Source organism: Zosterops lateralis (assembly GCF_965231275.1).
Source record: "Zosterops lateralis genome assembly, chromosome: 21".
NCBI lineage: Eukaryota > Metazoa > Chordata > Aves > Passeriformes > Zosteropidae > Zosterops > Zosterops lateralis.
This window is the reverse complement of record NC_139781.1, coordinates 5,990,732-6,005,326: the sequence shown is the minus strand read 5'-3', so window position 1 is coordinate 6,005,326 and position 14,595 is coordinate 5,990,732. Positions and strand designations below refer to the sequence as shown.

The following is a 14,595-nucleotide window of genomic DNA, read 5'->3' as shown; positions in this document are numbered from 1 at the left end:
GCCGCTGTCATTGGTCCATCCGCCGAGGGGGCGGGGCGAGGGGCAGGCGGGCCGGGGAAGGCAAGATGGCGGTGCAGGCGGTGCACCTGGAGGCGGATGCGTTCCTGGTGTGCCTGAACCACGCGCTGAGCACCGAGAAGGAGGAGGTCATGGGGCTCTGCATCGGAGAGGTACCGCCCGCGGAGGGGCGGCCCCGGGGAGGGGCGGGCGGCAGCGCTGCCTGTGCGGGTCGTGGCCTGCGCGGGGCCGTGGGGCGGCGGGGCGCGGGGGTCGCGCAGGGAGCGACTCCGGCTCCCCTCTCGTCCGCGGCCCTGGCAGCCGCCAGGGGGTGGGAGAATCGAAGCTCAGAGTCAGGAAAGGTTCCCATCCCGGTACACGGCAGTGCCTTGCGATGCTCAGAGCAGCCGGCCGCGCCCCGCGCCTTGTTGTGTCTGTAGCAGAGGAATGAGTGATTTCCCCTCTGTGTCGTTAGGTTGACACCAGCCGAATCGTCCACATCCACTCTGTGATAATCCTGCGCCGCTCGGACAAGAGGAAGGACCGAGTGGAGATCTCACCAGAGCAGCTTTCAGCTGCCTCCACTGAAGCAGAGATATCCTTCAGCAGAGGCTCGCCAGTGAAGTGCTTTACCTCAGAGCTCTCTTCAGGGGCTGTTTTGAGCCTGTAGTAAGCTTGGAACCGTCAGCTGCTCCCTCCTGCAGCTGCTCATCTGGGAGGGCTGTGCTGGCACTGCCTTTCCCTGGAGTCTTTGTTGGTTCCAGCGCTTGCAGTGGGAATTTGTTAGAAATTTTTTATCGTTGTTTTGTCTTTGGTCACAGGTAAAACCTGCAGAGTGTTTGTAGAGGGGGGGTGGCAGCTCAGCAGGGAGGCTGAGTGGAGGATGGAAGGTCAGCAAAGTGCAGGTGCTGCACTGAGGAGCCTGTTCTCTGCACACACTCAGGATGCTCCCTTGGGCAGCTGCTGAAAAGTTGTTTGTTGCCGCCTGCAAACAAAATCCAGTTTGCTTCTGCAGCAGGGACTCCTGATGGTGCTGGGGAAGAGGCTCCCATCAGCTCCCTGCACTGTTTGTTATCACTCCTCCAAAGGGATCTGGAATTCTGCTGACTCATAGGAAACCTTGTTAAAACTCTGCTGTTCTCCCTCTGTCTGTTGGTCCCAAAAGCTCCTTGACCCACACACAGGTTGGCTGAGATGACAGGACGTCCCATGAGGGTGGTGGGCTGGTACCACTCCCACCCCCACATCACCGTGTGGCCCTCACACGTCGGTAAGAGCAGCCCTGGGGAAAACTCCCCCTCCTCACCCTGGGGCTCAGTCACTGGGGCTCCAGAGCTGCACATTCCCACAGTTCTGAGCCTGGAACATTTCCCTGATGGCAGCAGATTGTCTGGGTGGGCTGCAGGGGCTCCTCCCATTGCTGTGGGTGCTCCCCCAGGACTCGGACATGGCCCAGGAGTCACAGACCAGCTCCTGCTGGTTCTGCTGTTCTTACTGATACAAAAAACACACCGTGGGTGTGGGGAATAGCAAAAAAAGCTGTGGGGATCCTAGGCCTCTGACATCTGAGAGTGTTAATGCATAGCTGAAAACTTTCATAAAAGAAGTCAGTGAGTACCTTATATGTGCTGGACTTTATGGTGACCTCGGGCAGCAGACTGGCTGTCTGTGAGAGAATTTCCTGAGCTCATTTTGTGAGGTCATCTTCTGTTTCTAAGATTTGCTACTTAATTACATTTTAAATTGGATCTTTTTTTTTCTTTGTTTAAACTTAAGTCACCCAGCATGAGGATGTAAACATAAAGATTGTGACATTTGTTACCAAATTCCAGCTCAGCCTTGGGAAGGTGGGAGATCATTTCCCAGCCCTGCAGGGCAGCTCTCACTCTCCCTCCTGTCCCTGCAGATGTCCGCACACAGGCCATGTATCAGATGATGGACCAAGGGTTTGTGGGTCTGATCTTTTCCTGCTTCATTGAGGACAAGAACACCAAGGTAGGCGACTTAAAAATGGCAACAAACCCTCCAGTGCTCATGAGAAAGATCAGGGCAGAGCTGAAGTCCTTTGGTGCAGCCTGCAGGGAGGGCAGAGCTGTGCTGGGAGCATGTGGAAAGCACAGTGGGAATGGTTTGGATTGTGACCCCAAGGGCAGGGGAACAAGTGGTGATTGCTCTGTGCTGCCTCAGGGGGGCTGCAGCAGCTGCAGAGTGTGCTCTGAAACGGGCCAGGAGCCTTCCTGTATAATTCACTCTCCTGCCCTCCTCCCAGGGGCTTTAGCCAGCTCAGTTATTAGGAGGATTTGGAGAGAATTATACCAAGGACAAGGTAAAGATCTCAGAAGAGTCCCTTTCCCCAGGACCTTTGTCCCAAGCGTTTATTCTTCGGAATTCCAGAGGGGAAAGAGGTAGAACAAAGGAAAGGGAGACAATTTATAGCCTCCTGGTCAGGGAAGAGACAGCTGGACCACAGCCAATGGGGTCAGAGAAGGAAGGAAGGGTCACTCTAAGTGGTAAGGAACTCCAGGGGGTCAGAAGGGAGAAACCATTCCCCTTGAGAATTACAACACCTTCCCTGAGGTGTCCAGCCCAGCACACACAGCTCTGCCCCTGTGCCAGCCTCTCCAGGAGCTGTGGCTGTGTGTGAGATCAGCTGACAGGTCCAGGCTGTCCAGGCAGCTGCTGCCTAAAGAGTTTTTTCATCATTAAAGGGTTTATCAATGTATGCCTTGAGCACCTCCAGCAGGCAAATTACAGCAAAACATCTGGAATTCAATTGAAAGCTTCCTAAAGGAATGTGTGGCTTTGGATGTTTTTTGCCTTTGGAATCTGACTTTCTGCTGTCTCTTTTAGACAGGCAGAATTCTCTATACCTGTTTCCAGTCTATTCAGGCCCAGAAGAGCTCAGAGTGAGTACAGCGGAAGAATATAATGTCCAGTTTTATTTTGTCTTGTCTCTCCTTTCTCTGGGGTGTCACTAATAAGTGGCTTCTTAGCCTGTTGTGAGGAGCAAATGTACAGAGATGCCTGCACAGGGTCTCCTGACTTCTGCTTGTGCAGACTGCTGGAAGAGAATCTAAAGATTAGGAGTGGTTCATTTAGCTTTGATAATTTATTCTCCTGAGATTTGCTGAGGTCAGGGTGGGGATTTGTGCTGCAATTCATTGTGTAGCAATGCCACCTTTTTGCTTCCAGTTCTAGAAGTCGAGCCCTCATGTTGGCACCTTACAATTAAAACTCAAGACAAGTATGTGGATATAAAATGCTTCCCTTTGCCTGTCAGCTCAGGCATGTGTTCCCAAAAGTGGATGTGCAGCACTGCCAGGCCTTGGACAGACTGTTGTAAAGTTGTAAAAGTCATTTTTTTGTTGGCTGCTTTTAATTGTATTTCATACCCTTCTAGATATGAAAGGATTGAAATTCCCATTCATGTTGTTCCCCATGAAACCATTGGGAAAGTGTGTCTGGAATCAGCTGTGGAGCTGCCCAAGATCCTCTGCCAAGAAGAGCAGGATGCCTACAGGAGAATTCACAGGTAACAGCCCTGGGGCTCTGCCCCTCTCCAGGGCTGTTGTTGCTGATGTGTTCTGCTGCTGCTGTACTCAGACTGCCAAAGCCTTAGCAAAGCTGTAGAAATTAAGAAGTATTAGCAGCTCCTGTGCCTCTAGAACTTATTGAGGTCTGGGGTTAGCAGCAGAATTTTGGGATTTTGTGATCACAGGTTGTTGTCCTTGTGAACGTGCAGGGCTTCAGCAGGTGAAGAGGTTTAGGTGTACCTGTGGTCTGGTCAGTGATTTGGGTTTTACAGCCTGATTTTAATACACAGTTCCCTGCTGTCTTGTCTCTAACCTGCTTTCTTTTCCTCCCCTCAGCCTCACACATCTTGACTCTGTAACCAAGATCCATAATGGCTCAGGTAAGGATTCCTTCTTGCATGTGACAATCCAGGGTGCTGCTCTCACAATCAAAATGTGGACTCTTGTTACATAGAAACAGAATTGTAACTAGGAACTCAAAAACTTCAAAGGCCGTAAAACACCCTAATCCCGGGGTTCATGAATGTTGTATCCTTTAGGGTTTGTATAATTGGTTAAAGTTACAAAAGACTTTAGGATTGTTTGGGGTTTTGGGGCTTGGTTTGTTTAGGTTATTTTTTTCTGCTGGAACAGGAAAAGGGGATTTGGGATTTGTGGAGTGGTAAACTTATATGGACACTTCCATCTCCTGGCATTTTACAGGTCACAGGGGTGTGACATCTTTCCTTTTGCCACTGTGATGGGCTGAATCCTAATTCCACTTCTGTTCCAAGTTTATTGCCCCATTGTCCATTCTCACACATTTAGGAAATGAGGCATTCTGCAATGCTTCTAAATTTAGAAATTAATTAACATCAGTGATTAGCTGTGTGCAGATTTTCATCATAGCTCTGTCATCCCTGCCTGGGTCACACTGAAATGGTGTTTCCCTGTTACAAGCTGCTGTTTCTGACCTTCCTGTGCAGATGTGTGGTTGCCACGGATGCTGGAAGGTTTCCTTGGCTGTCTGTGGGCTCTGGGGGTGTTGTAGCACTCTGAGTCTTTTTGTGTGTTGCTTTGGCATGATGTGCTGTTGCTCTTTGCAGTGTTCACCAAGAACCTCTGCAGCCAAATGTCTGCCATCAGTGGGCCTCTGCTGCAGTGGCTGGAGGACAGACTGGAGCAGAACAAACAGCGTGTGCAGGAGCTGCAGCAGGAGAAAGAGCAGCTGCTGGAGGAACTTGCTGCTTTAGAGTGAGGAGGAAATGCAGACCCTTCAGGAAAAGTGACATGAAAAAGTCTTCAAAAACTACTCCAGGCTGAAGGGTGGCCCTGCATAGCCTCAGTGCAGGTACTGGCTGTGCCTCTTCTCTTGCAGCAAAGTGCACAGCTCCAGGATCAGGACTTCACCTGCCCCAGTTGGTGCAAAGCAGTGCTGTGGCTGCAGTTGCTGCACTGCTGCCTCAGTGGTGGGGCTGGGCAGCACCTGAGGACTCCTGTTCTGGAGAGCACACACCTAAGGGAACCTGTTGTTTCTTCCTCTGTATTTTGACAGAAATCCTACTGCTTTACATGTATTCCAGGAGCCTGGAACAGGAGGGTTAGAGGGGAAAAGTGTGTCCCTGCTGTCATATCTGATGCTGCTAACTTCTGCCTTCGCTTAGTAGCTTCAGTTGACCATGGTCTTTTATCTCTAGTAATGTTCTGGATCACTGGTCATTCACCCAGGCAGGTAAGAGGTGGGAGGGAAGCTTGGGAGCAGACCTGGAAGATCTTTGACATAGGATCTTTGTTCAGCATATGTCAAACCAAATAAAGAATTCCAAAGCTGGAGCTGTTGGGAGTGGAAATGAAATGAATGCTACAAAGTGCCAGGGCCTGCATTTTTTGGTCAGTCTGTATATTCTCTTACTCTGTGTAATGCTGGTGTGTGCCCAGCACTGAGGTTCTCTAGAAAATGAACTATTTCTGCTGGCTCAATGAGAGGACTGTGGTTCCTTCCCAGAGGTTAAAGATGCTGGGCAGAGAACGCATAGATACACAAGTCTGACATTCTTCCACGCTTAATTTATCTGCAGAAATTTCTTAAGACTGGAACAAAATAGCTGTTGTTGAATGAATCCCTTTAAATGTTCTTGCTGTTACATTTCACAGTATCCTCCATCCTGTACATCCTCATCTGTGTTCTGTCTTGTAAATCTGTCTCATGTGAGCAAAGGATGGGACAATTCCAGTGACAGAGCTGAGGAAGAGGCACTCCCTGCCAGTGGCAGCCAGTATGGATGAGCAGCTGTAAAGTGCTGTCAGATGTGGAAGCCCCATAACCCCATTCCTTTCTCAGACTTGATTTTTCAATCTTTCTACATTTCTACTGGCAAACCCCCTAAGAGTGGAACTTCCTTGAAGTGCATTGCTCACTACTGTTTTCTTTTTCCTTAGAAGTGCTGTGAACAGTAATTAATCAGTTTTTGAAGTCAGTGGTTTTGTGCTGTTGTTTTTGCTGTGGGTTTCCAGTTCCAATGCTCCTTGCCTTCACGTTGCTGGGGAAGGGAGGGTGGTGCCTCAGTGCCCCCAGGCTTGGTGAGGGCTCCTGGGAGACGAGCCAGCAGCCCTGGGGCCTCCTGGAATGGGGATCCTTGGATTGTAATCCCAGTGACTAAAGTATGGTCGTGACTCTGCTGATCCACAGCCAGGGTAGCTGGGCTGGTACCAGGATTCTGTATTCCTACACAGCCATGATTAAATTGAAACAATGCAGTCTGGTTCATTGCAAGAGTTCATATCAAAATGGCATTTATTGATTATCAAAATTACATTTATTGATTATCAAGCTTATAAAGCCCCTGAGCAATTTGCTTACAGAAGACACAAACACTCTAACATATATTCAATTTCATTTTACACAAAAGACTTAAGCCATTGACAAGACCTTCTCATTCTGTGGGGGAAAGTGTTTGAATCTGCTTTCCCCAACCTGACCTTCTGCATCTATTTTAGTTTCTATGAAATCTCAATGGTAGAGGTATGTCACATTCACATGTATCCAAGAGCCCCATTGCTGCTACTGAGGGCTAAAGGGCTTTGGAGAAATTCACAGATTCTGTTAAAAGATCTAAGGCACCATCTACCTACCACTTAATTTTAATAAAAACAGCCAAGGATCTCTCAGAAAACACTACATGGGAGAATATCTGAACCCATGCTGAAGCCCAGCTCAGGTATAATTCATTCAGAACTGCCCCTTTTCCTGCCTTGGAGTCATTCAGAGTCAGAGGATTTGGGCTTGGTGGGCCTGGACTTTCTTGCCTATGGCAATCCCAGCCAGATGCACACACAGAGTCTACAGCGTATCAGCTGCCCAGATGAAACAGTAAATCCCTTACTGGAGTCACTGCAGACATGCTATGTGTAAGTGCTGCTCAGAACTTTTACTACTCTCTGTACAAAATTTAAGTGGCACCAAGAAAGGAGGTATATTGTATTGAGACATTAAAAGGAATCGTCCAGCTTGGTTTTCAAAGCGAAATCAGCGCTGAGTTTCCTCATGACCTCAGCGTGGCTCAGCCCCTGCTGCTCTCTCTTAGCCAGTCCGTAGTTTTCCTTCACATACTTGGCAAAGGGAGTGAGCTGTGTCCTGGCAGGGGTGCCCCCCTTGCCCGGGGGCTGCCTCAGGGCCAGCTGCCCCCCGCAGAAGGCGCACACGAACCGCGCCGTGTCCAGCGACCGCGAGTGCCGCCCGATCCTGCAAGGCAAGAACAAGGACTTGGATTCCACAGGACCCTTTCTCTGCTGCTCAGGTCAGGTTTCTAAGGCAGTGTTTTACAACAGGAAACAGTACATCACACAGTGGTACAATCAAATTTGTGTTAGACTTCTCTACCCTGGAACTTTTTCCACTGCTTTTTCAGCTTGGTTCATTCCTCTGTCTCTTACACTCTCAGCCTAGGAGTATGAGGTGTTGCAATATTTCCAAATACCTCCACAACCCATGTATCAACTGCCCCTTGAAGTTTCTCCTCAAAGATATCACAAAAAAATCTTCTCAATGCTCTGTTGCATCTCAGCAACTACTGCATTGCATAGTCCTAATAAACTCTTCAGGGGTATGTAAGGTGTTTCCTTCCACTACTTCTGGGAGTCACACATACAATCCTGAGGTAAAAAAAGCCATAAATGGTGTCATTATTATAGGTTGTGTCCTAGTGTCAATCCTTCTTCTCACAATGCTGTTCCTATCTGAGGTTGCAGTTATAATTTAAAGTCATCAGGACATTAAGCTGGAAGCTTCCTCTGTTAGTTTTATCTAGTATCTAATCACTGTCAAATATTCTGCACCCAGTTTTTATGGGGATTTGCTCTTTCAAAGCTTAGGTACATATCTCTTACTGATTCCCAAAGACCTTCCCTCATCACCAATGGTCCTCAGATGACATTTCTGCCTGTCCCCTCTGAACTAGAACTGAAACTACCTGAAAACAAAACTGGAATCACATACTGTGGTTCTCTGGGCTCTCAGAATATCCAAACTGCTTTACATTTTCCGAGAACCCTGATTTCTAGACACAGGAGGCTGAAAAAGTTAGAAAGTTAATACACAATCACATGCAAGACAAAAACATTACTCACGTAGCTTTGCACCGCACACACTCGTAGGTGTATTTGTAATTAATCTCATAGCTGTGGCACCGTGTCACCACGGGCAGTTCTGGATGAATCACAGCTGATTTGTTGGCATAGAACCTCCAGAAGCGCCCGTGGCCGTCCCGGACACCGTTGATGAGCCAGGTGGCCGCGTGGCAAACCTCGTGGATCAGCGTGTCCCGAAGGCGATCTGGAGATGTAGAAAAAAGAGAATCCTGAAAAAATGCCTTGGGAAACCCCATTCTTAGTGCCATAAGCAGAAAGCTGATTGACATGCTCTCTATGAGAATTGTAACCAGAAAGTTCTCAGTTCTCTGTTATCAGAGGGTGATTTTTGGTGCAAAAGTTTTAATATCCTTAATCGCTGTTTACCATTAGACCCTTCCCTCAGACCCCACCTTAACTCCCCTCCCACAGCAAAGTGCATAAATGCTCCTGTCTGCCTCTAGACTCTGCCTTTGCCCTCATGCCTTTTGCCCTTGTATTGCTTTGTCTGGTTGGGTCCAATACAGTAGATGCCTTATTATTTATTTTTGTATTATTAAAAGTACTTTTCGGACAACTGGATCGAAGTTGTCTCTCTCCATTCAAGTTGCTGAAGAGCTGAGTCTCAAGGAAACTCAAAGGGGTCTGATAATCTGGGCCAAACCCCAGAAAGTTTCATGGAGAGAAAGTAAAAAAAGATCACTCAGGTGTGGGGAATAACAAGCTCACCTTTGGTCACTGCCTTAGGCCTCTGACACTCATTCTGTATGAAGATGCAAGTATTATTTTGAAGGTTAGAACTATCAATGTCTTGATAGATAAAATGCTCCAAAACAAGGTTTTATTTAGTGCATTTCCAGTTTTGTGATCAGCCCTAGTTCTGCATCCTAGTTACTGCCCCAGACACCTAATCTGGGTTTTTGTTGTTTGGTTGGTGAGGCTGCCCCATCCCTGCAAGTGTTTAAGGCCAGGTTGGGCAGGGCTTGGAGAAACCTGTTCTAGTGGAAGGTGTCCCTGCCCATGGCAGGAAGTTGGTACAGGATGGGTTTTAAGATCCCTTTCAATCCAAACCATTTTGTGATTCGTTTTCCCATATTGGGAGGGGATGAAGGAGAAGCAACAGTCACAGTACCACATAACAGAACTTAATTTGGCACTGACCTGTCCTTATTCCAACTTGAAGTACTACCAACAAGGTGTCTTGCTGTGATGGAAGAAGTCAGATTTTAGACTGCCATTGTAACACAGAATTAGAGTAACACCATGCCAGTGGTTCTTCAGATCATTAAGAAATATAAGCAACACTGCAGTTAGTGTGACTGCATTTTGTACATCTTCTCAGCCTCCTAGAAGGGCTGTGGAATGTGGATAAATCCATACATGTATTTATTTATTTATAAAAGATAATATAAAATTTCAAAGCAGGCTCCAGTTCCAAATCTCTTAAGGATGAGATTTATGTTTTTATTTCAAAGAAGAATCAACACACCCTTTCTCTGACCTACCTGCAGAGTCACAGACTTTCTCAGAGAGTTCAATGCGAGCGTAACGCTTCCCTGCAGGGCCTTCCCTCTGTCCTGTTACACAGTATCCTGCCGTTTTTCTCATTTTCTTATTCCAGGTTATTACCATGTCCTCTGGCAACTGAAAAACAAAACACTGCATGTCATCTGCCCTCTCCTACCTTTTCTCTAACCTTCTGGCCCTCTGGCTTCCCCCTTATATTTACTGCAAAGCCAGTATAGGATCTCTCTCTGTTGGTGCCCTTAACACTTAAGATGTCAACTCCCCTCCACGGTGTCTTATTCCCACCATCAGTTTTCGTGTAACCAACAATGGGAGTTTCACAATGCAGGGTGAGACAGAAGTCCTCAGGTTTTTCTGTTCTGCCTCCAAGTACAGGGCTGAAGCACTGGGCAGTAAAATATTCTGCTTCAGCAGTAGTGAGTCTGTTCAGTTTCATGTGAAATTGTGACCTCAGCCTGTCAGCTCAACACTATTTTCTCACCTGCATAAAAAACACTTTCCTTCCTGGGGGAAATCCCATTGGAATTACTGAGGGAATGTTCACCCTAAACTGTTATTTGAAGGATCACCTTTTAAATCTGTTCCAGAAAGGCAGACATGAACATCCAATAGGAAGAAACAAAGATTTTTTTCAGCAGCATTTCCATTACAGCTGGGAAAGCAAAGCCAAGCTGACAACTGCTGCATCTTAGTGGTGACAAACCTCTTTTAAAGAAATTGCTTGGATTAACTCAAACATAACCCATTGCTATAAAGCTCAACTTCTACAATCTGAGGAGGATAAAGAGAAATCACATCAAAAAGTGAGGAGCAACATATTAACCAGCATTTTAGAATGGCAGTTCTTGTTTTGAAACCAACCTTCTGCTCAAAGATGGTACTATTAAACAGCTTGTAGAGCTTCTGGGCCAGCTCCTCTTTATTCTTCTTGAAGTACTTCACGTAGTGGGAAGATGGATTTGAAAGATCTTGCAAGAAACAACCAGGCACTGAGCATGACCTGACCCTGCAAGAAAAGCTATTAAGCAGTTTTGCTCAAGTACAGAGATATGGAAAAATACAGGGAAAAATAATGGCCACTTGAAAGCAAATAAACATCTCAGGGTTGTACAAGGCAAGGAATAGCAAGAGAAATAACATTTGCAAAGAAGATTTGACATTTGTCACGTTTATTTGTCATCAATTCCCCTGGGCAGAGATCAGTTTATATTCTCCCTGCCATACTGGAGACTGAAAACTCTGGTTTCCAGCTACTATAAGCATTAACAAATGCTGAATTAGTAGAGGTTTCTAGGCAGCAGAGGAATCACATTATCCTATGCAAAATGCTTATCACCTCTGTCCATGTGTAATTGTCCTGGAACACAGGAACAATGGAGAAACACTCACCTTTTCTCTGTCTTTGCTGACTGTGAGCAACTGACTGATTCATTCCCAGGAATTCTCGCAGGAGTTGTTATCATGGAAGGTGTTTCTTGAAGTGAAATAGATCTTGGCTTTAGTGTCTTGACTCCCTCTCCTTTCACAGGTTGTGCATCTTTGCAGGTTGGCTTGATGTTTTCTAGTTCAACAACAAGAGTCATAGCATTACACAGCATATATTTAAAAAAAATAATTACAGAATCATTAGAAACTACCAGAAGGATCCACCAGATTCGCTTTCAGAATAATTTTAAAAACTAGAAAGTGCCTACAATGACAAAAACAAGCAATAGTGAAAAACTTACATCTTGATAGCACAAGATGACTTTTCTGAATGCTCAGAGGAGTCATTTCTGATTGCACCAAAATCCTTTGCAAGGTGCTGGGCTGCACCTCAGAGGCTGATGCCACACAAATGGGAAGAACCAGGCAATTACCAGTGCAGGTTAGCTCAGGACTGCTCACCTGCTGTGCTTGGCTGAAAGACAGTTTTACTCGTGCTCAAGACGGGTTTTCGAGGTAGACTTCGCTTCTTGATCCGCTCCATTAAAGATTCAAAACTGTCATCTGAGCTGTCTGATTCCACCCCTGTACCGTGTCCTAGTGCCACAGCTGGCAATTTGTTTTCTGTATTTTCACAGCTTCTTTCTTTCTTTCTAACAAGTAAATCTGGACTGCCTTTGAAAGCTGGCTCTTTCTGATTTTGTGGAGGGGAAAGGTTAATGCACTCCTGACTCTCTTCTAAGTCTTTCACTCCCTCTTTTTGGTGGTTATGCCACGGGCTTTCTGCAAAGACAGAATCTTCAGTGTCACTTGCAGTGTCTGGATACTGCAATTCTTGGCAGCAAGTGTTTCTCTTTCCAGGAGTTGTCAGCTTTTTTTGGATGTGAGGATCTTTCTTTGCTGCAATTCAAAAGAAAGAGCTTAAAGTTTTGGCAGTTGCATTTAGGAGACCTGCCTTTGTCTTAACACAGAATAAATCCCTTGAAAGATAGGAAAACACAAAGAACAGTAAAGTATCTTTTAATTTTTTTTTGTTATGGATGATTGCTTACCACTCTTCGTGGTACTCTTTTTCACTTTCAAGTCCAAGAAGAAATCATCTGAGTCATCAATGAAGTCTTTCAAACTGTAAAAAAAAAAAAAAAAAAAAAAAAAAAGGCAAACTGTGTGGAATAAAAGCCACCCAATATAACATTATCAGCTGCTTGCAGCAAATGTCACCAACTGTATCCATGAATAAGAATGGCAAGAGCATGGGCACCTCCAAATATCCCATGATATGATATGATTCATTTGCCCTGAACGTGACTGAAAATGTAACAGTTCTGTCTGCACTCTCTCCTAGACTGGCCTTTAGATTGTTTTCCCGTATTCTGATTAGTAAATATTAGAAAACTAAATTAGAAAACTAAAATATGAACACAGAAATGTCATTAATGACAGCACCCACCTTACATCTGCCTTTTTGGAAACAGATTTGGGAGTTTTCAGTCTAGCTAAAACTGAAACAAAAGAAGATCAGTTAAGAGCCAGGTTCTGTGTCTCTTGTTAAGCGTTTTTAAAAGTTTGCAACTTGTAAAAATTTAGTCTAAAGTATTTTCTAAAAACAAACACAATTATATTTACTATTAATAAATATAATGATACTATTATTAACGATACTATTATTATTACTATTATTTTGTTTATATTATTAATTAATTATACTATATTTATTAATAAATCATACTATTTATTTAGTATCATTCCAAATCTCAATTCCTCAAAGCTGGCAGCAGCTTTCTAGTCCCTGGAGACTACGAAGGAAGCAAGTGAGTGACAGGGAACAGACAAAACTGAGACAATAAGAAAAATATAATGAAAGGCAAAAGGAGTCAAACTTGAGGCAATTCAAGAACACTCCCTGTGGCACAGACACCAAGACTGCACTGCAAGGAGAGAATTGTTTTGCAGCACAAGCAATGAAAGAGAGTAATGTGTAAAAATGCTTCACTATAATTAGACAGGAATGTGTCCTTTTCATACTCCTTCACAACACAAATTAACGTGGCATTACTTACACATTTCAAATTCATCATCACTGCTGGAAGAGAAGTACAGGGCACTGCTGCAAAAATGAAATGCACAACTTTAGGTCACAGCAGGATCTGCATCTCCACTGGCCTGAAACATCCATGAATGCTGAGAACCAAATACACTGAAAGTCCCAAACAGGCTGAACTACTTTAACTCTTTATAGAAAGCTCTTTTCTTGTCTAACACATGGTCTGTGATCTGTCAGAGAAGTGTGTCATAGTAAGCCTGAAACCTCAACCCATGCACTGATGAGTAAGAAGCTGCTTTTGCATGAAGTGCACTTTAATAGAGCTGCCATGAATATTTAGCCAAAGGCAGCAGCTGTCACAGAGCTATTTCAGGAGGCAGGATGGAGGCACAACCACCTGGACTGCCGTGCCCATGCAAATGTAGAGTCAGCCCACAACACCCTCACCAAGTTATTTATTTTGTTTGTTGAGAACGTGAACCAAACATTAATAACTTCAAAAATACATCATGCAGCTGCTTTAAAAAAAACAGGAAGACAGCTTTTCTTTTTTTTAAATAGATGTCATTCAAACCTTAAAGACTGCAATTCTGAAACAAGCTAATACCAATTGCCATAAACTGAACGAGGGCGTAATCTAGGATTATAAATCAGTATATACAATATGTAATACATGCAACGTATCAATACATGTAATATGTAATACATGTTATCTATACACAGGCATGATAGGTGTATATATAGGCATATATATGTATATATGTGTGCACACACATATATATATATGCGAATATATACGTACATATGGATATGTAGATAAGTGTATGTATAGATATACATATATAAATCAAATAGCTATATATTTAAAGCCTCTCTATATCAATAACTTAATTAAAATACGTCAGGAGATATTTTAATTAAATAATTAAAGTACGGGCTGAGACGCTGTTTCCCCCGGCGGCCCCTCACCTGCCGTCCCGCCAGCCCTGGCTCCCCGCGGCGCCTCTCGCGGGGCTCCCCCCGCCCGAGGCCGAGGCCGAGGCCGATGCCGCCCGGCCCCGCCGTTCCCGGTGCTGTTGCTGTTGAGGCCCCGGGGCCGGGCCGGGGCCCGCCCGCGCCGCCGCTCCCGCCATGGCGCTCGAACGGCCCGCGCTTCCGGGGCACCGCGCATGCGCACACGGCGGGCACCAACCACACCCACTCCCCGCCCCGCGGAAATTCCGCTTGTTCCAATCCAAAATACCCATTTCTGCCCCAAATAGATACTCGGAGAATTACACAGAGTAAGGTTTTCTTTCTACCCGCAGCACAAAACGTGAAACACCGGTCAAATCAGTCAAACTGGCAAACCAAAGCTTTATTTTTTTTTTTTTAAAGTCTTTGCTACAGTACCTAGGACTGCACCCCTATACATAATTAACAATCATTCCTGAAAGATCTGTATTTGGCACCAGTTTGTGTTTA

At 45.4% G+C, this 14,595-nt stretch overlaps 2 protein-coding genes across 3 annotated transcripts; one reads left to right on the top strand and one right to left on the bottom strand.

Annotated features, from left to right (window-relative positions):
- The first annotated feature begins 43 nt into the window (after window positions 1–43).
- BRCC3 (BRCA1/BRCA2-containing complex subunit 3) lies at window positions 44–5,498 on the top strand. 2 transcript variants are annotated; one of them, XR_014591483.1, is made up of 9 exons: window positions 44–170; window positions 473–593; window positions 1,181–1,267; window positions 1,904–1,992; window positions 2,848–2,903; window positions 3,398–3,529; window positions 3,867–3,910; window positions 4,616–4,860; window positions 5,065–5,498. XR_014591483.1 is itself a non-coding variant. In XM_083876305.1 (8 exons), the coding sequence occupies exons 1-8, from the start codon at window positions 66–68 to the stop codon at window positions 4,765–4,767; spliced, it is 786 nt and encodes a 261-aa protein (XP_083732431.1). In that variant the 5' UTR covers window positions 44–65; the 3' UTR covers window positions 4,768–5,497. The 2 variants fall into 2 exon arrangements, 1 of the variants encoding a protein (XP_083732431.1); XM_083876305.1 differs by having other exon boundaries at window positions 4,616–5,497.
- An 821-nt stretch (window positions 5,499–6,319) lies between these two features.
- On the bottom strand, window positions 6,320–14,378 carry GCNA (germ cell nuclear acidic peptidase; the record flags this gene model as incomplete). Its single annotated transcript, XM_083876304.1, has 10 exons — window positions 6,320–7,251; window positions 8,136–8,340; window positions 9,641–9,779; window positions 10,524–10,668; window positions 11,052–11,223; window positions 11,550–11,987; window positions 12,140–12,213; window positions 12,538–12,589; window positions 13,148–13,194; window positions 14,101–14,378. The coding sequence occupies 10 exons, from the start codon at window positions 14,376–14,378 to the stop codon at window positions 6,999–7,001; spliced, it is 1,803 nt and encodes a 600-aa protein (XP_083732430.1). The 3' UTR covers window positions 6,320–6,998.
- Window positions 14,379–14,595: the final 217 nt, after the last annotated feature.